This window comes from Passer montanus, unplaced genomic scaffold (genome assembly GCF_014805655.1).
Source record: "Passer montanus isolate IOZ18808 unplaced genomic scaffold, ASM1480565v1 scaffold89, whole genome shotgun sequence".
Classification (NCBI taxonomy): Eukaryota; Metazoa; Chordata; class Aves; order Passeriformes; family Passeridae; genus Passer; species Passer montanus.
In genome coordinates, this window is record NW_024374256.1 from 2,337,315 (window position 1) to 2,357,880 (window position 20,566).

A 20,566-nucleotide genomic window follows, 5' to 3' on the forward strand; every position below is an offset into this window, starting at 1 on the left:
GGAGGGGCTGGGATGGATTTCCCCGAGGAGCTGTAGCTGCTCCATCCCTTCCAACCCACCCCATCCCTGGAAGTGTCCCAGGCCATGTTGGAGCAAACTGGGATAATGGAAGGTGTCCATGCTGTTGTGTAGGACTTAATTACTCCTGGCAGCAGCTGAGGTGGAGGCAGCAGAGCTGCTGGAAAGGAGCTGGGATGCAGGGAGATGCCTGCATGTGATTCCTGGTTTAATCCCAGCACTTCTCTGGGATCTCAAGCCCTTCAGCTCAGCTGTTGCTGTGGGGTCCCAGCAGCTTCTGTGTCACAGCTGCTCTGAAGTCAGGGCTTTTAAGGAGGAAAAATAAAGAATTCTGCTGTCAAGCCTCAGCTCTCACACAAACACCAGGTTTACAAGGGTAACAGTGTCACCTGCAAATCAAACCCAACGCGGCACACCAGCAGCTCTCAGTTGTTCTGACACCACTGCTGTGCTTTGGATCTCTCCTTTTGTCAGAGGTGGAGAGTTTTTCTCTCCAAGTGCAGACAGAGGCAGCAAAATCTCTCCTTCCCTGCTGCCTGCCTTTGTTTGTGGAGCTGTGGCTGCTGGCGTGGGTGACAGATGTACTTTTCCCCCTGCCAGCTCTTCCTCTGGTTCTGGGAGCAGGAGCCTGACCTCCTTTTGTTCCCTCAGCCTTATTGCCACCTAAATCCAAGTGACAGGATCTTGGCAGTGCCCCGAGGTCAGGAGCACCCAGCGGGAGCTCTGGAGGGTTTGCAGAGCTTGAAGGCAGAGAAAATGAAGATAAAATCAAGAGCTGGAGTTCTGAGGGGGAGTTGGGTTTGCAGGGGCTCTTACATCCCACAAACCCAGCTGGGATCTGCAGATTTCTGGATTTTGGCTTGTGGGGGAAAGCTGGATGTCCCTTTTAACTGGAAACTTTGTGCCATTCCAAGGGCAGGCTGGACAGGGCTTGGAGCAACCTGGCCCAGTGGGAGATGTCCCTGCTCATGGCCTTTAAGGTCTCTTCCAACCCACCCCATTCCTTGATTCCTGGGTTTTCTGGGAATCAGCATTTTAATGACAGAAAAATAGTCCTGTGTGAGGAAGTTCTGGTGTGAAAAACTCCTTTGGTTCCTTCCCAGCCTGTCTTTAGTGCTTCCCTTGTGTCCTGAAGCATAAATATTAACAGCTCTTATTTTTGTCACCTCGTCTAACATGGCTCTGGAATTATGACAATTCCTGGAATTATTTAATGGACTTTCCCACTCCAGCAGTAACTCCTGGTGCTGTGCCTGGATGCATTCTTTCAAAACCCAGCCTGTTCTCACTATCCTTTGGGATCTGTCCTAGTTATCTCCTGTGGGGACCTGCCCACCCCTCCCAACGGGAACAAGATCGGGACCCTCACCAGCTACGGGGCCACTGCCATCTTCTCCTGCAACACTGGCTACACCCTGGTGGGCTCCCGGGTCCGGGAGTGCATGGCCAACGGGCTCTGGAGCGGGGCTGAGGTCCGCTGTCTGGGTAGGTGTCCCTTGGGAAACTCCTGTGGCACCCACGGGTGTGGGGAAGGCTCCTGGAGGCTCCTCGGGAGGGAACAGGGGATTTAGGGACTGATATCCACCCTGCGGGGTTTGGAGTGGATGTAAAAGGGAGGCAGGGTTTGATTCCTGCGTCCTCAGTAGGTGTGAGGTGTTGGGAGAGTTTTGGGATGGGGATGTTTGTTTATGACAGCAGAGTCTTGAGGTGACAGCCTGGAGCTGAAAGAGGATAGGGTTGGGTTGGATATTGGGATGAATTCTTCCCTATAAACAGCATGGTATGGATTGCCCAGAGAAGCTGGGGCTGCCCCATCCCTGCAAGTCTCCAAGGAGGACTTGGAGTGACCAGGGATGGTGGAAGGTGTCCTTGTAGACAATCCTTATGTTCCTTTCCAACCCAAACCAGTCTGGGCATCTCTGAACCCCATTATGCCCAGAGAAGCTGGGGCTGCCCCATCCCTGGAAGTGTCCAAGGAGAGGTTGGACAGGGTGACCTGGCAGGGTGGAAGATGTCCCTATGGACAACCCTTACGTTCCCATCCAACCCAACCAGTCTGGGCTTCTCCAAACCTCATCCATGCCTGGAGAAGCTGTGGCTGCCCCTTCCCAGAAGTCTCCAAGGAGAGGTTGGACAGGGCTTGGAGTGATGAGGGATGGTGAAAGGTGTCCCTGTGGACAACCCTTATGTCCCCATCCAACCCAACCAAACCAGTCTGGGCTTCTCTTCACCCCAATCCCGCAGAGACCCGGGTGATGCCTTTTGGGGACACCTCTGCTGGGATCCCCAGCTGATTCCTGCTGTTTCCCCCCCTCCAGCCGGGCACTGCGGCGTGCCCAGCCCCATTGTGAACGGGCAGATCAACGGGGAGAACTACAACTACCGTGGCAGCGTGGTGTACCAGTGCCAGCCCGGCTTCCGCCTCATCGGCATGTCCGTGCGCATCTGCCAGCAGGACCACCGCTGGTCCGGCAAGACGCCTGTCTGTGTGCGTAAGTACTTGTCATTCCTTCAGCCCTGGGGGGAAATTCCAGCCCGGAAGGGGTTGGAAGAGGCTGTGGAAGGGGTTGTGGAAGGGGCTGGGCAGAGCTCACACCCACGAGGTGTGGGGCGGCCGTGCACGCGCGTTCGGGGCGTTTTTCTATCAGAATAAATCACACAGGACTCCGTTTCCTTCGTGCAGGAAAAAGCACTATTCTTTATTCACATAACTCCTTTTTATGCAGTTTTACAGACCTCATGTGTCACTCCAGTTGGTCAGTAGCTTTCTTGCTAATTTCTTTATTGGTTAGGGTTCGTCAAATCTTTCTATTCTTAAATTTCTGTGTGCGGAAGTATTTGTCATTCCTTCAGCCCTGGGGGGAAATTCCAGCCTGGAACGGGTTGGAAGGGGCTGTGGAAGGGGTTGTGGAAGGGCTGGGCAGAGCTCACACCCTCGAGGTGTGCACACAGGAGGAGGAAGAACGAGGACTGACAGACTCCTCTGTCAGCTCTTGAGGATGAGGTGCAGGAGACAGAAGTGCTCCTAAAGACAGAAGTGCTCTTAAGTTCATGTTCACCTAGTCTGGAGCAAGTGAGAGGCCAGCATGATGGTCTGGAGCAGCAAGACCTGTTCTTGATAACCACACTGATCAAGACTCCATTTTCTTCATGCAGGAAAAAGCCATATTCTTTATTCACATAACTCTTTTTTGGGCAGTTTTACAGACCTCATGTGTCACTCCAGTTGGTCAGTAGCTTTCTTAGCAATTACTTTATTGTTTAGGGTTCGTCAAATCTTTCTATTCTTAAATTTCTGTGGGGTGGCTGTGCACGCAGAAGGAGGAAGAATCTGAGAGATGTCTGAGATCCTGCTGGAGATTTTTGGGAGAAGAATGGTTGGAAAGGGTGGAATTTACTCTCATGCCCATGACAGGGGCTGGAATGGGACGGGCTTTAAACTCCTTTCCATCCCAAACCATTCCATTCTGGAATTCTGAGTTATTGCACACATTAGACCTTGGGGGTAACAGAAATTTGGGATTGTTGATCCGAGCTCTGGTGGGGTCTGGAATGAAGCACCCCAGGGCTTTATTGACCCTACTCAGGGCACAGCACCATTCCCAGTTCTCCTGGTCTTTCCCCTCCCAGCCTGCTGCAGTCACCTCCTCTGCTCTATGGAGCTGTGGGAAACCTGTTTTTATCCAGGGACAGAATCCCTCCCAATTCCAAACACGGGGAATGATATCCCAAACCTGCTTCCTGCAGCACTCCATGTTTCTCATTTCTCCCTGCCACCAGCTTGGAATAAATCCCCATCCCAGTGCTCCAGCCCACCTGGGCAGTCAGATTTGTTACAGATCTTTTGTGGGAATTTCGTCTTCCCTTCAATCTCCTGGTGCTGGCAGCTGTCCAGGAAAACCGAATCCATCCTGATGGACAAATCAGGACATTCCGTGTGACAATGATCAATAAAACTTTGTCCTCAGCTGTCCCAGGATGTCACATTCCTTAGGCAGCCAAGAATCTCCTGGTGGCTCATGCTGAGTTTCCTTTGTGGCCTGGAGCTGGCTGGAATCAAAGGCTCTGCCAGCAGCGGGGCCGTGCCCTCCCTGTGTCACCTGCTGGGGTGACAGCAGAGTGTTCCAGCCACTTCCCAGAAGTATTTGGGATGCTGGAATTGGCTTTGCTTCCCTGGGAGTTGCCAGAGCAGCTCCTGTACCTTTCACTTCATCCCAAGCCAACGGCAACCTCAGGGAAAAAAAAACTAAAAAACTAAAAAAATAAAAAAATCCTCGCTTCAGGGATTTGGAAGTAAAATTTTCCCACAAAGTTTCTCCTACTTGTGCAGGTTTCATCTCTTCAGGCCCTCTGCTGGAATTCTGATTTTCCTCCTATTTTCCCTCTTTCCTCTCTGCTTCCAGGTGTAACTTTGCCCTGCAGGGAGCAGCCAGGACTGGTATGGGGAGAGAGGGAGGGAACAGAGTTTGGGATGCCTGGGGTGGTGTGGGATTAAGAGCAGGAGCTGGGATTTTTGGAGAGGGCTCTGTGGTGTAAATCAGTGGGATCCTGGCACTCAGCTGCCTGGAGAGAGATGCAGGGAATTCCTGGGAATTCCTGGTGCCACTGAGACCTACAAAAATCCCCTTCTCTCAACCACAAATCTTTAGGTTTTGGGATTGTGTGGAGTTTTTTTGTGCTCTCTTACCTTCACAGCTTTTTCCAATGAATAATCCAGTTTTTCTCCAGGAATAAATCCAGTGACATTTCCATTTTGTCCTTGCAGCCATCACCTGTGGCCACCCTGGCAACCCCCCCAATGGCCTCACCCAGGGCTCCCAGTTCAACCTGAACGACGTGGCCAAATTCCAGTGCAACCCCGGCTTCCGCCTGGAGGGAGCTTCCCAATCCCAGTGCCTGGGATGCAGGGAATTCCTGGTGCCACTAAGACCTACAAAAATACCTTTCTCTCAACCCCAAATCTTTGAGGTTTGGGATTGTGTGGGGGGTTTTATGCTCTCTTACCTTCACAACTTTTTCCAATGAATAATCCAGTTTTTCTCCAGGAATAAATCCAGTGACATTTCCATTTTGTCCTTGCAGCCATCACCTGTGGCCACCCTGGCAACCCCCCCAATGGCCTCACCCAGGGCTCCCAGTTCAACCTGAACGACGTGGCCAAATTCCAGTGCAACCCCGGCTTCCGCCTGGAGGGAGCTTCCCAATCCCAGTGCCTGGCCAACGGCCAGTGGAGCAGCACCCTGCCCTCCTGCCGAGGTCAGTCCGGCCCTTCCTTGGGGATTTCTCCATGATCCCAAGCCAGAAATCCCTGGGAACCACCCAGGGGATGTCCAGGGGATGTTGGAGATCCCAGGGCCACTGTAAATCCCATGGATCAAACCTTGGGATTTTCTCGCCTCTCTGTGTCCTCCAAGGCGTTGGAGTGTGTTAGGAAAGGAAATTTGGGATCAGACCCAAATCTGGGGTCAGAGGGTGTTAAAGGCAGGCACAGCCCTACAAGCACACCCTGGTGGTCACAGTCCATGTCCATGGAAAATCAGGATCTCTCCTCTGCTCCTCCTCAAATCACTTTGTCCAACCTCCTCGTTTATCTTCCCAGGAAATATCTTCCCACAGCCTTGTGCAGAGCCCTCTTCCCTTTTTCCCATGGGATCAGCACTCAGGTTCACTTCCCAAATCCCCTCCTCTCCCTGCACTCCCTCCCTCTGCATTCCCCTAATCCAGGATTTCCGACCATGCTGGATTATCAATTATTCCCTGCTGGATGATGGAAATCCCAGTTTGGGATCAGTTATTCCCAGCTGGATAATCTAAATCCCAATTTGGGGCTGGAGATCCAGCCTCTGCTGCTGGGTGAACACCTGCAGCATTGCCTGGACTCCCTTTTTCCCCTCCTTTTCACAAGAAATTTTTTCCACTCCCACCCTCAAAAATCTCAAGGGAAAAAAAAAAACAAACTTAAATCACAGCATAAAATCTTCAACTTCCCCCCTTTTTTTTTTTTGGAGAACCGCACATTTTCTGCCCCACCCTTTGCTTCCCGTTATTTTTTTTGGGTGTTGTTCTGTTGTTTGTTTGCAGTTGTGAACTGTTCTGACCCCGGGCACCTGGAAAACAGCGTCCGGCAAGTGCAGCCGAGCGGCCCCCACAGGTTCAGCTTCGGCACCACCGTGTCCTATCAGTGCATCCACGGATTTTATTTGTTGGGAACGCACGTCCTGACGTGCCAGGGCGATGGCACCTGGGACAGAGCCCTCCCCCAGTGCCTTTGTAAGTGGCCCCAACGCTCCCTGCCCAGCCCATCCCACGGGGTTTAGCAGGATTCATGAGGGAAAATAATGAATTTTATTTATTTATTATTTAATTCCCCCCCGCCAAAAAAAAATCCACCTGGGAATGGTCCCACAGTGGTTTCAGGAGTTTTCCCAGGGAAGGGGGTTTGGGGTTGAGGAGAGGAGTCCTGTTGAGGGCATTCTCTGTGTAGGGACAGGTGGATCCCAGTGGATTTTGGGTGTTCTGGGTGGAATCCCAATGGATTTTGGGTTTGAGGAAAGGATCCTGCTGGAGGGGGTTCTCTGTGTAGGGAGAGGTGGATCCCAATGGATTTTGGGGGTTCTGGGTGGAATCCCAATGGATTTTGGGAGTTCCAGGTGGATCCCAGTGGATTTTGGGTGTTCTGGGTGGAATCCCAATGGATTTTGGGGGTTCTGGGTGGAATCCCAATGGATTTTGGGATTTCTAGGAGGAATCCCAATGGATTTTGGGGTTTGAGGAGAGGATCCTGCTGGAGCGGGTTCTCTGTGTCGGGACAGGTGGATCCCAGTGGATTTGGGGGATTCCAGGTGGAATCCCAATGGGCTTTGGGGTTTGAAGAAAGGATCCTTCTGGAGGGGTTCTCTTTGTAACGACAGGTGGATCCCAGTGGATTTAGGGGGATTCCAGGTGGAATCCTAATGAGTTTTGGGATTTGAAGAGAGGATCCTACTGCAGGGGGTTAAGGACAGGTGGATCCCAATGGATTTTGAAGGTGAGGAGAGGATCCAGCTGGGATGGTGCAGGTGGAGAGGGCAGGAGCAGCTCTAGAGCACAGGGAGGGCTCACCTGAGTGAGTGGAAACTCACCTGAGTGGCTGAGGGTACACCTGGGTGAGTGAGGGCTCACCTGAGTGAGGGCTCACCTGAATGGGTCCCAGTCTTACACTGGGAATTTGGGATCCAGAGTGGATTTTAGGTGCTTTAGGGAGGTGCAGGCAGGATCAGCCCCACCCCAGCATGACCAGTTTGTCCCTTTGGGCACTAAACCAGCTGCAGTCCCATTCCCTTCCTTTGGGAATGGCCTCAGAACTCCAGAAATTCCAATTGGCTTGAGCTGTTCCAAAGCTGGGATTGTTCCTTTTGTTTTTTCCATGTTTATCCCTCCACATCAAATCCTATTGAGCAGTTTTGGGCACATTTTCCTCTCCTTTTGTCCGGTCCTCACCCCTTGCATGTTCCTGGGGAATTGGTGAGTGATGATCCATGTTCCCACAGCCAGGAGGAATTCCTGTTAAAACCCCAACCCCAGGCTCCCTCAGCCCCTTGAGCACAAGGGACCTCCTTCCTCCATTTTATCTCCCATAAAATATTAGGATTTGTGGGCATTTGGAAATCCAGGTCAGTTTTACCACTGACTCCTTGGATTCCTGGGGTTAAAAGTTTTTTTAAAAAATAAGATTATCCTGTGGTTTTGTTTCCTGTGTGTTGAACTTCCCTGTGAGGGTGGGGAGGCCCTGGCACAGGTGCCCAGAGCAGCTGGAAGTGTCCCCATCCCTGGAAGTGTCCAAGGCCAGGCTGGACAGGGCTTGGACAGGGAAAAGCATCCCTGCCCATGGAAAGGGTTGGCATTAACCGACGTTTAAAGCCTCCCCAAGCCAGAATTCTGGATTCCCCGGGTGCTGAAGCTGTGTCTCTCTTGCAGTGGTGTCGTGTGGCCACCCCGGGTCCCCTCCCCACGCGCAGATCTCGGGGGACAAGCACACGGTGGGCTCGGTGGTCAGGTACAGCTGCCTGGGCAGGCGCACGCTGGTGGGCAACGCCACGCGGATGTGCCAGCTGGACGGGCGCTGGAGCGGCTCCCTGCCACACTGCTCGGGTGAGGGGCCCCGGGAGGGGCACCAGGGGTCACCCGTTCATGGTCAGGTAGCCATGGTCACCCGTTCATGGTCAGCTAGCCATGGTCACCCGTTCATGGTCACCCGTTCATGGTCAGCTAGCCATGGTCACCCGTTCATGGTCACCCGTTCATGGTCAGCTAGCCATGGTTAGCCAGACACGGTCAGCTAGCCATGGTCACCCGTTCATGGTCAGCCAGACACAGTCAGCTAGTCATTGTCACCCATTCATGATCACCTGTTCATGGTCACCCGTTCATGGTCAGCTAGCCATGGTTAGCCAGACACGGTCAGCTAGCCATGGTCACCTGTTCATGGTCACCCATTCATGGTCAGCCAGACACGGTCAGCTAGCCATGGTCACCCATTCATGGCCAGCTAGCCACAGTCACCCATTCATGGTCACCTGTTCATGGTCACCCATCTATGGTCATCCACTCATGGTCACTCATTCATGGTCACCCATTCCTGGTCACCCAGCCATTGTCATCACCTCCCACCCATCGTCACCTACTCCTTGTGCCTCAAGGAGGAGGCACCTCCCTTCCCTGAACTTCCCTTCCCTTCCTTGAACTCCCTTCCTGCCATGCTCCACCCCTCCTTGTTCCCTGAGTGCCAGCTGCTCAGGGCTGGCTTGGAGCACGTGGGAATCCCTTTATGGAGGGGAAACACCCCCGGGGGTGATGCTGGAGGCTCCACCTTGGGATTCAGGAGTTGTGGCCATGTTTGCACCCAGCTCAAAACCGGGGGGGCTCCTGGAACCAGGGAATGTTTAATTTGGAATTCCGCTGCTCCGCTGGGGGTGGAATTCCCGATGCGGGTGACAAGAGCCGCCATGCCCTGGTGGCTCTGGTGACCCCGTGCTCTCCCTGGGCAGGGGGCAGCCAGGGCGTGTGCGGCGACCCCGGGATCCCTTCCCACGGGATCGGGCTGGGGGACGCCTTCGACGTGGGCAGCGTGGTGAGGTTCAGCTGCGAGCCCGGCTACTCCCTGCGGGGCTCCTCCGAGAGGACCTGCCACGCCAACGGCTCCTGGAGCGGCACGCAGCCCGAGTGCGAAGGTACTGCTGTGCCACAGCCCCGGGGCTGCCCCGCTGGCCCCAGAGCTGCCCCGCTGTCCCCAGAGCTGCCCTGCTGTCCCCAAAGCTGCCCCGCTGGCCCCAGAGCTGCCCCGCTGTCCCCAGAGCTGCCCCGCTGTCCCCAAAGCTGCCCCGGTGTCTCCAGAGCTGTCCTGGTGTCCCCTGGAATGGACCGGTGTCCCCAAAGCTGCCCTGGTGTCCTCTGGACTGGTCTGGTGTCCCCAGAGCTACCCCGGTATCCCCAGAGCTGCCCCACTGTCCCCAGAGCTGCCCCGCTGTCCCCAAAGCTGCCCCGCTGGCCCCAGAGCTGCCCCGGTGTCCTCTGGACTGGCCTGCTGTCCCCAGAGCTACCCCGGTATCCCCAGAGCTTCCCCAGTGTCCCCAGAGCTGCCCCACTGTCCCCAGAGCTGTTCTGGTGTCTCCAGAGCGTGTCCTCTGGACTGGCCTGCTGTCCCCAGAGCTACCCCGGTATCCCCAGAGCTTCCCCAGTGTCCCCAGAGCTGCCCCAGTGTCCCCAAAGCTGCCCCGCTGTCCCCAGAGCTGCCCTGGTGTCCCAAGGACTGCCCCGGTGTCCCCAGAGCTGTTCTGGTATGCCCAGAGCTGCCCCAGTGTCCCCAGAGCTGCCTCGGTTTCTCCAGAGCTGCTCCAGTGTCCCCTGGACTGCCCCAGTGTCCCCAGAGCTACCCTGGTATCCCCAGAGCTGCCCCAGTGTCCCCAGAGCTGCCTCGGTTTCTCCAGAGCTGCTCCAGTGTCCCCTGGATTGCCCCGGTGTCCCCAGAACTGCCCCACTGTCCCCAGAGCTGCTCCAGTGTCCCCTGGACTGCCCCAGTGTCCCCAGAGATGTTCTGGTGTCTCCAGAGCAGCCCCAATGTCTTCAGAATTCTCTGAGGTGCACAGAGCTGTCCCAGTGTCCCCAGAGCTGTCCCACTGTCCCCAGAGCTGTTCTGGTATGCCCAGAGTTGGCCCACTGTCCCTAGGACTGCCTCGGTGTCCCCAGAATTGCTCTGATGTCCCCAGAGCTACCCCACTGTCCCCAGAGTTCTTCTGGTGTCCTCAGAGCTGCCCTGGTGTCCCCAGAACGCTTCCAGTGTCCCCAAGACTGCTCCAGTGTCCCCAGGACTGCTCTGGTGTCCCCAGAATTCCTCTGATGTCCCCAGAACACTTCTGGTGTCCCCAGAACAGTTCTGGCGTCCCCAGAAATGCTCTCATGTCCCCAGAATGGCTCTGATGTCCTCGGAAATGCTCTCATGTCCCCAGGAATGCTCTGGTGTCCCCAGAAGTGTTCTCATGTCCCCAGAATGCCTCTGGTGTCCCCAGAAATGCTCTCATGTCCCAGAACTTGCCTTTCCTGAGGACAGGCAATGCAGGAGGAGCCCCTCGGGGTTCTGGGGTTGGTTGTGTCCCCTGGGTTGTTTCAATTCCCCCGTTTCCCTGGCAGTGATTTCCTGCGGGAACCCCGGGACCCCCAGCAATGCCAGGGTGATCTTCAACGACGGCCTGGTGTTCTCCAGCTCCATCATCTACCAGTGCAGGGAGGGTTATTACTCCACAGGGGTGCTGAGCAGGCACTGCACCGTCAACGGCACCTGGACTGGGAGCAGCCCCGAGTGCACTGGTGAGCACTGGCGCTGCCTCAGCTTTAGGGTTTGTGTTTTTCGGGTTCTGTGCTGCTTTAGTGGGTGGGTCTGGGTTCATATCAGGGGATGGGGAGCTCTCTGCACAGAGCAGGGAGACAAAACAATTCCTGCCCCAGCTGGGGACCAAGGACAAATGATCCAGACTTCAGACCCACGAACACAAACAACGTGGGCTGGAGAGAGAAGAACAAGAAGGATGGGACTTCATGGGCTAAAGCTGGAATTGGACAATGGACTCCAATCTGCAAATGGAGCAGAACTTTTAAAAATGTGAGATGCAACCAGTCACCCATTTTTGTGACCATTTTGGTTCATCTTGGGTGCAGCCCTGGCTGGGCTCTTGTGCTGCCCAAGGTGGATCCATTGAGGAGATCCTTTATTAAAAGGATAGGGATCCTCCCCTGTCCTTTTAACAAATCCCTGCTTTATTCTTTAACTCTGTCCAGCCTCTATTCTAGCTCAGCCTTCACAGGGCACCACGGATGGAATCCTGCCACAGGGAGAGGGCAAGGATGAGCTGCCAGGCCCAGCTGTGCCCACTTGATGCCTTTTGGGCTACCTAAAAACAGAGGCCAGACAAAGTTAAGGGAATAAAAAGCAGTTCTATTTATTGAAGGGCTTTCAGGTACATTTAGGGCAGACAAAGCCCCCCAGGGGCTAAACCCAAAAATCGATGATGGGTCAAGGGTTTTCACACTTTTATAATTTTGGTCCATTTGCATTTTGGGGATTAATTAATTCCAATTGCAGCTTTAGGTAATGAAGTCATTTACCCCAAGTTTGCTCCTCCCAACTCACTTTTACTCACGGCCTGAGGCAGTGAGGTGTCCTTGATTACCAGGCCTGGAGAGGAATTGTTGTGTCTGCCCAAAATGGGAAAGCAGCAGCTCCCACTGTGTGTGGACTTTAGAGTTATAGACTAAGAACAGCAGGATTAAAAATACATGAAAAATAGGAAAGCTCAAATCCTAAGGCACCAAGAGAGTGCCACCCTGAGAAACTCTGCTAAAGCCTGGCCTGGCACCAGCAGCAGCTCAGCCTGGGAATTCTGCTGGGACCTAATGGAAAAATCTTGCTCTGGGGTTCTTTTTCCAGCTGGATGGAGGGAGCTCTGGGATAATTTTGGGAGTGGGTGTTGGCCGAGTTGGGGGGGGCTCTCTGGGGCTGCTCCTGAGTGTGACATTCCTGGGGCAGGGATGTGACCTCAGGGCTGGGAACGGGGTGGTGACAAAGGTGGATTTACATCAGAGGCAGTGACTGGGCTAAGTGGGGAGTGCTGTGGGCAAACAGCCTTCCATTCACCCAGGTTTGACCCGGGTTTGCTTTAAAGTTTAATGAGTGTTAATCCAGCTCCTTTCAAGGTCTTAATGAGCCATTAAGCTCCACCCTGTGCTACAAACCTGCTCCACATTTAACTTATTAAATCCCACCTGGAAAAAAACACTCAGGACCACCACAGATGTGGTTCCAGCTGCCAGAAATTCTCCTTTTTCCCCTTCCTTGGCAGTGATCAACTGTGGAGACCCCGGCGTGCCGGCCAACGGGCTGAGGCTGGGCAGTGACTTCACCTACAACAAATCCGTGGTGTTCCAGTGCACTCCTGGCTTCATGATGGAGTCAGACCGAGCAGCTGCCCTCACCTGCACCAAAGACCGCACCTGGAACGGCACCAAACCCGTCTGCAAGGGTAGGAACCCTGCAGGGCTTGCAGGAGACAAGTTTTGCAGGCCACCAGAGTTTCCCTGGAAGCCTGGCTGGGCGCTCCTCAGATCCCTTGTCCCACCCGAAGTTTGGCATTTGTCAGGGAAGCAGCAACACCTTGCTGTGTTCAGGGCTATCAATCTGTGCCTGGGAGGGAGGGAAGGAATTGCTCTTCTCCTTCAAAGCCCAGGGAGTAAAGTGATTTTGCACAAAAACTCGGATCAAGCTCGGATGAAATATTGTGTTTTTCCAGCAGACGCTGTGCTGGCATCACCCAGAAACATCTGAAAAATGTTCCCTGCAAGTCTTTTCATTATTCTGAGACGGCTCCTGTGGTTCAGAGATAGAAAAGGGAAATAGGAAAGCAGTGTCTGGGCAGGCTGGATCTCCTTTCCTCACCCCCCAGCGCAGATAAAATGTGTGGCAGCATCTCTGCATTCTTTTAAAAATCTGGAAAATTCACCTGTCACGGGACTGATATAAAAACAGGCCACATAAAAACCCTCAAATGCACTCCAGCTCCTTCAGAGGCTGTAAAGAGCAATTCTTCCTCTCCTTTTTCATTCACTGCACTGAGCAAATGCTGCAGAAATGATCCAGAATGTGGCCAAGAGTCTCATTTGGAGGCACAGGTTTAGCTCCTCTGAGCTGAAGAGCAGAGCGCTGCAAAAATGTCATCTCCAAACACCCCAGAGTGGGTGAAAACCCGACAGGTTGTGGCTTCAACTGCTTGTCTGAGCCTCAGCCAGGTTGTCCAAAATGTGTGAATCTTCGGGGAAATCTGGGATGAGTTTTCACACCATGTCAGGGCAGATTTTTACCTTCAGCTGAGAATGAGCATTGACTTAAATATCGGATTTGTAGAGATGTTGAGGAAAATGTTCTTCCCCAGAGGGTGGTGGGGCACTGAACAGACTCCCCAGGGAATGGGCACAGCCCCAGGATCTCAAGGAATATTTGGACAATGCTCTCAGAGTGGGATTTTGGGGTGTCTGTGCAGGGCCTGGGCTTGGGCTGGATGATCCTCATGGATCCCTTCCCACAGGATATTTCATAATTTGGGATTGAACTCCAGACTTTGAAGGGTTTGTCCCCACTTTGTGCCAGTCCCAGGAGATACTCTTGGAGATCAGGAGGTGACTTCGCTCCTACGTGGAATTTGCTTGTTAATGTAAATAATGAAGAAGTGGAGAGACCTGACTCTGCTTCTCCTTCTCCTTCTCCTTCTCCTTCTCCTTCTCCCCTTTTCCTGTTCCTCCTTCTCTGCCTTTTCCTCCTTTTCCTCCTTTTTTTTCTTCTCCTCCTTCTTTGCCTTTTCCTCCTTTTTCTCCTTCTCCTTCCCCTCCTTCTTTTCCTTCTCCTCCTTTTCCACCTTCTCCTTTCCCTTTCCTCCTTTTCCTCCTTTTCCACCTTCTCTTCCTCCTCCTCTTTTTCCTTCTCCTCCAGCCATCACCTGCAGAGCTCCGCAGGCCATTCCCAACGGGAAGGTGGTGGGATCAGATTTCACCTGGGGTTCCAGCATCAGCTACGCCTGCCTGGAGGGCTACCAGCTGTCCCTGCCCGCCGTGCTCACCTGCGAGGGCAACGGCTCCTGGAGCGGGGAGATCCCCCAGTGCTTCCGTGAGTAGGCAGCTTCCCTCTTTCCCACCAGGAATCAGCAGGATTCTGCTTCAAATCCAGCTTTTTGGGGCTTTTCCCAACCTTTTTTCCCAAGCTCTGCGTCACTGGTTTGGCAGCTCAGGGTTTAGAGGGATCGTGCTGTGCTTCGTGCCCTGTTCCTAAATGGAGTTTTCCAGCAGCTGGAGTGGGAATTTTTGGTGCCGTGGTGATGCTTCAGGAGTCTGGAGCCAAAGTCTGGCTGCTCTCCCAGCTCCCTCATGGCTTGGTTTTTTGGGAACCTTGGTTTGGTATGTGTAGGGAGGAGGCAGGGACACTGGTGGTCACGCCAGAGACACTGGTGGTCACTCCAGGGACACTGGTGGTCACTCTACCCCTGTTACAGAAGGGCGGTGCCACTTTTGGGATGAATCCAGGCATTTTCCGTGTTCCTGCCTACAAAATATCCTCAAAACTGGGTGTTTGGTCTCAGTGACCCAATCTTCTGCAGTCAGGATTCCTGGAACTGCCAAAAAATCCTTTGGCAAAGGGCACCGTGCTGCAGCAGAAGTTGGGAGTGTTTTGTGGGGTTGGGTAGGTTTGACACAACAGCAAACACCAAACAAAAAAGGGAATTAAACATCTCCTGATGCTGAAGGCAGCTCTGAGTTCCTTTTCCAGCTGCACAATATCCATTTTCATATTAAATCCCACAGACCCCTCACTGTTCCTCACACCTTTCCCAGGATCTGGGATAATTAGTGGGCTTTCCGTGTGACACAGAGCCAAGGAACAAAGTGACACCGTGCAATTAGGGGAGAAAAAAGAGGGGGGAAAAAAAGGCAAATCCGGGGGAGAAGGTGGAAGTTAATTAACAACCACTGACAAAAGGAGATAATTACAAGGAATGCAGCCAGCAATGCCTTCTGCCACCCCTGATTCCTGAGCTAATCATGGAGCTGGATGGGCTGGATGGGATGTGACATTCCTGAGGGGTCTGTGGCCACCTCCGTGTCCCTCTGCTGTTGCAGCCGTGTTCTGTGGGGACCCGGGGACCCCAGCCCAGGGCAGGAGGGAGGACCGAGGCTTCACCTACCGCTCGTCCGTGTCCTTCTCCTGCCTGGCCCCGCTGGTGCTCGTGGGGTCGGCGCGGAGGTTCTGCCAGTCCGACGGCACCTGGAGCGGGACCCAGCCCAGCTGCATCGGTAAGGGGGGCCCAGCTGCAGGGTCTGGGGGCTCTCTTCACTTCCAATCCCAACCCCCTGGTCCTTGCAGATCAGGATGGGAGGAGTGATTTATTTAAAAAATATGGATATTGATCTAGTACCGATATCCAGCTGTGATGGACAAAGAGTTTGAACAGTTTGAAGTTAGAAGGTGTGTGTTTATTGCCAGGGCAGCTGTGGGATAGCTCCCAAATACACACTGCACTTTACACGTGATTACAGACCCTTTTTATCTATACAAGTATTGAATACCCAAAATACAAATACATATTCATGATTTTGGTACAGCCCATTCCCCACTTTGTATGCTAATTAGTTCTAATGCTATTAAGCATGTGTAGTTTGTTCCTTGAAATGGGTCCGTGGTCCCTTTCATGGGGAGGGGGTCCCAAAATGAGGAAGTAAATGAAGTCTTCCTCCTTCTGACCTTTCTACTTTTTCAATGCAAATATGACAAATGATCCTTTGGTAGAACTCCCATTCCCTGTCTTCAACTGGTTTCAGAGCAGAGGAGGCCCACAATTGTCTTATGTTCCTAAAGCTATTCATCAGTTTCTAGATTCTTCATTATAAACCCAGCTAACCAAACATTGTGTTGACAAGCAATCCTCCTAAAGCTATTTATCAGTTTCTAGATTCTTCATTATAAACCCAGCTAACCAAACATTGTGTTGACAAGCAATCTATTACTAGTTAACTACTAACTCTTAACTTCATCAAGGCCTACACGTTTATTTTAATTAACTCCAATAAAGCTTATCTCTAATTCTAGCTCCTCTAAAATCTCTAAATTCCTTGAAGTTTATGTCTCAGGAGAGGGCAGGGAGGAGGGCAGGATCACCATGGTGCTTGGAGCTTGGGATGGCCCTTGGGAGCAGAGGGTGTGGATGTGGGGAAGAGCTGTCCTGATCCAAGGTGTGTGTTCCCAGTTTTTCTCCTGAGGGATGAAGTGCCTCTGGCTGCTTCGTGCTGCAGCAGGCAGGGATTTAAGGAACAAGAAGATCCGTGTGTTTTCCTTGTTGCCGTGTGTTCCTTCGGAGCCAAATCCCTCTTGTGTTCCAGAGGTGCAGCAGGACCCGTGTGCCTGGAGGGATCTGAGCCCTCCTGTAAATCTCTTCCCTGTTTTTAACAGATCCCAGCCTCACGACGTGTGCAGATCCTGGGGTGCCTCTTTTTGGGATGCAGAACAATTCCCAGGGGTACCAGGTATGGCCATGGAAGAGGGGTGCAGCACAAAGCCAGCCCTGCTCAGTCCTTGGCCTGGATTCACGTGTCCTCCCATGAATTCCTATGTTATTCCATGGATTCACATGTTCTCCCATGGATTCATGCATTATCCCATGGATTCATGTGTCCTCCCATGGATTCACGTTTCCTCTCATGGATTACTGTGTTCTCCCATGGATTCATGTGTCCTTCCATGAGTTAATGCCTCCTGTCATGGATTCACATGTTATCTGGTGGATTGATGTGTCCTCCCATGGATCCTTGTGTCTTCCCATGGATTAGTGTCTCCTCCCATGGATTCACATGTTCTGCCATGGATTCATGTGTCCTTCTTCCATGGATTCTTGCATCTTTCCGTGGATTATTGTGTCCTCCCATGAGTTCATGTCCCCTCTCATGGATTCTTGTGTTATCCCATGGATCCACATGTCCTTCCATGGATTTATGTCCCATCCTATGAGTTCATGTCTCATCCTATGGATTCCTGTGTCCTTCCATGGATTCCTGTCTCCTCCTGGGAGCAGGACACCCCAACATGCTCCTTTAGCCCTCCAAGTGGGTTTGCGCAGCATTAATACAGCATTAATTGTATCTGAAATTAATTACAGTGCTAATTAATAGTTGCTGCTATTCACATTAATTCCCATTAATTTTCAGGCCAAATCCTGCAGGTGCTTTTGTTAATCCCATCTCTCATCCAGCAGGAAATCATTGGAATGGGGACAAAAATCCCACAGTGACTCCCTGTGGGGCTCCATTCCCACCCATTCCCTGCTGGGATAGTGGATGCCAGAGTGGATCCTTCCATTTTCCTGCTAATTAGTTACCTTCATCTTGGGGTTTAATTAATTAATTTCAGGTTTAATTAATTTGGAGACACCATAAATGGGATTTTTGCTCAGCTGGGAGCTTCCCTGGGAGTGGAGCTGCTCCTGTGAGGGGTGAGGTGGTGCCAAGGGGATGGAATGAAGGCCTGGCAGTCCCTGGGGAGCTGAGTGATTGTCTCCTGTTGGGACAGGTGGGAAGCATCCTGTTCTTCAGGTGCCAGAAGGGATATCTGCTGCAGGGCTCCACCACCAGGACCTGCCTGCCCAACCTGACCTGGAGCGGCGTCCAGCCCGACTGCGTCCGTGAGTCCTGGGAGTGCCACAGGGGGCTGGGGCCCTCAGCCAGGCTCTGGAAGAGGGATCCTTGGAGGAAATGTGCTGGATTTTAGGGAGAATTTGGGATTGCAAAGTTTTTAGTCTGCACCCACACCTGGCACTCAGTTCTGGGCTCAGAGGTGCTTCAGCATCCTTTGGTTTTGTCTTTTTCCCTTAAAAATGGGGGTGGCCAATCCTGATTTTCAGCTCATCAGCTGGAGCCTGGTTCAGCTTTAGCCGGGAACAGAAACCCAGCATGGGAAGCTCCTCATTAATTCCTCCAGCTGGGAAAAATCCCTGTGAGCTGTGCTGTAGAAACTCTTCCAGGAGGGTTCCCCCGTTGCTGTCACGGTGTCACTTTTCACCCTCCCTGTGCCCACCTGGCTGCCTTCTCTCACCTGTTCTCCCTGTCCTCTCCAGCCCACCACTGCAAGCAGCCTGAGACCCCATCCCACGCCAACGTGGGTGCCCTGGACCTGCCCTCCCTGGGCTACACCTTGATCTACTCCTGCCAGAGCGGCTTCTACCTCACCGGGGGCTCCGAGCACCGCACCTGCAAAGCCGACGGCAGCTGGACAGGGAAACCCCCCATCTGCCTGGGTGAGGGGCTGGCAGCACCAGCGGGGCTCTGAGACCCTCCCCAGGCTCTCAGCTTGTGGAGATCCTGAGCCTTGAGGTGCTTCAAAGGTGGTTTTCAAACTGCAGATAATCCCATGATTCAGTTCTGGGGTCAGAATTCCAAGGAAGGTGTGGGGAGGTGTTTTCAGCCATGATTTTGTTCTGTTAAAAGTTGTGGGATGGCCCAGCCTGATTTTCACTTGGTGGGAGGGTCTCCACTGTTGATCTCCACAGCAGAATCCCAGAATTAGGTTGGAAAAGGCCTTTTGAGATCATCAAGTCCAACCTGTGATCCAACACTCAGGTGCCACCTCCAGTCTTTCCTTAAAGAGCCACCTGGGGATCTTCTGGGGAGTTTTTGGGTCTAGAAGCACCTGCACAGGACAAAAATTGTTTATCTCCCCCACATTTTACCTGCCACGAGTCTTGGATGAAGAACAAGTTCTGATCCATTGAAATGGAGCCCTGTGGCTCTCCTGGAGAGCCAGAGGGTCACTCTGGACACTTGGGACTGGAGCAGAGGGCAGGGCAGGACAGGCTGAAAGGCAGAGAGGGACCTGGGGGTGCTGAGGGACAGCAGCTGGACATGAGCCAGGTGTGCCCATGTGGTGTGGCACCTGGCTGGATCAGGGATGGACCAGCAGGAGCAGGGAAGGGATTGTCCCCTGTCCTGGTCACTGGTGAGGGACACCCCGAGTGCTGTGTCCAGTTCTGGGCTCCTCCATTTGGGACATGGAGGGGCTGCAGCGTGTCCTGGGAAGGGAACAGAGCTGGAAAACTCCTGCTGGAGCTGAGGGGGCTCAGCCTGGAGCAAAGGAGGCTCAGGGGGGACCTTGTGGCTCTGCACAGCTCCTGACAGGAGGGGACAGCCAGGGGGGTCGGGCTGTGCTCCAGGGAACAGGGACAGGAGAGGGAACGGCCTCAGGCTGGGCCAGGGGAGTTTGGGGTTGGATTTTAGGGAAAATTTCTGCACAGAAAGGGGGGTCAGGCCTTGGCGGGGGCTGCCCAGGGAGGTTTGAAGTTCCCAAGGAAGGCCTGGACGTGGCACTCACTGCTCTGGGCTGGGTGACAAGGTGGCCCTCAGGCACAGCTTGGACTCTGTGACCTTGGAGGGCTTTTCCAGCCTCAGGAATTGTGGGGTGGACAGTGCCAGACCCCAAATCCTGACCAGCTGTGCTTTGCCCCTGTCGCAGCCGACGTCCGGCCCAGCGGGAGGCCCGTGGGCACCGCGCGGGAGCCGCCGCTCGCCAAGGCCTCAGGTGAGGGCTCGGGGGGCTCATCCCCATGGACACATCATGGACACATCCCCGCTGCCCCCCAAACCCACCCTCCTGAACCCCTCAAAGCTGCCACCTGCCCCAGCCTGTTCCCTGGAGATCAAACAGGATCCTTTCAGGAGCTGGACATCAACACCTACTGCCCTCGCCACAGCATTCGCTTCCAGGATTTTGTACATTCAACCTTTCTTGTTTGAAGTTAACTTTTCCTAATAAATTATTTCGGGTGTTGGTTTGTTTTTGAAACTTTCCTTGCGTTTTTGGTCACAACAGGCAAATTAAAGTCACTGGTTTTGGCTTTGTCCCCCGTGGTGATGGCACAGAGTGGGTGGGATTTAAGATACTTAAAATACAAACTATTTTAAAATATTAAATATTTAAAACAATTTATGAATTCAAAGAAAGACACAAATCCTGCTCTGTTTTTTTTTTTTTTCCCTGAAAAAATGGAAATGCTTCTGGTTTTTTTGGTTTTTTTTTTTGCATCTCCCACTGCTGCAATTCCAGTGCCTGCGGATGTATTTGCAAGGAATTCCCTGTGGAAAGGCTCCTACGAGTACATGGGGAAGAAGCAGCCAGCCATGCTCTCTGTCACCAGCTTTGACCCTGCCACCAGCAAGGTCAACGCCACCTTGATCGACCACAGCGGGGTGGAGCTCCAGGTGTCAGGTGAGGGACACAACAAGGTGGCCTTTGGGAGGGGTTGGCATTGGCACTGCCAGGGCAGGGACTGTCCCCTGTGCTGGCACTGCTGGGATGTGGAGATAAAAGCCCATTCTAGATGGTATAGGTCATATTTTATGGGATTATCAGAAGGTTCTGTGTCAGATCTTATTGGTGGACACTTATTTACACTTAGTTTATCGGTCTGCATGGTATTTTGTACGTGATATTTTG

General features: G+C 53.0%; 1 protein-coding gene across 1 annotated transcript in view; it reads left to right on the forward strand.

Annotated features, from left to right (window-relative positions):
• CSMD2 (CUB and Sushi multiple domains 2) overlaps positions 1 to 20,566 on the forward strand; it is a 243,818-nt gene that overhangs the window by 216,561 nt on the left and 6,691 nt on the right. Inside the window, exons 53-67 of the mRNA XM_039733794.1 lie at positions 1,330 to 1,503; positions 2,337 to 2,510; positions 5,101 to 5,274; positions 6,100 to 6,288; positions 7,975 to 8,148; positions 9,045 to 9,227; positions 10,684 to 10,860; positions 12,390 to 12,569; positions 14,030 to 14,203; positions 15,211 to 15,384; positions 16,538 to 16,611; positions 17,651 to 17,762; positions 18,195 to 18,374; positions 19,586 to 19,651; positions 20,177 to 20,338. Coding sequence (XP_039589728.1) covers positions 1,330 to 1,503; positions 2,337 to 2,510; positions 5,101 to 5,274; positions 6,100 to 6,288; positions 7,975 to 8,148; positions 9,045 to 9,227; positions 10,684 to 10,860; positions 12,390 to 12,569; positions 14,030 to 14,203; positions 15,211 to 15,384; positions 16,538 to 16,611; positions 17,651 to 17,762; positions 18,195 to 18,374; positions 19,586 to 19,651; positions 20,177 to 20,338 — 2,367 coding nt within the window. The remainder of the gene's footprint in view (positions 1 to 1,329; positions 1,504 to 2,336; positions 2,511 to 5,100; positions 5,275 to 6,099; positions 6,289 to 7,974; positions 8,149 to 9,044; positions 9,228 to 10,683; positions 10,861 to 12,389; positions 12,570 to 14,029; positions 14,204 to 15,210; positions 15,385 to 16,537; positions 16,612 to 17,650; positions 17,763 to 18,194; positions 18,375 to 19,585; positions 19,652 to 20,176; positions 20,339 to 20,566) is intronic.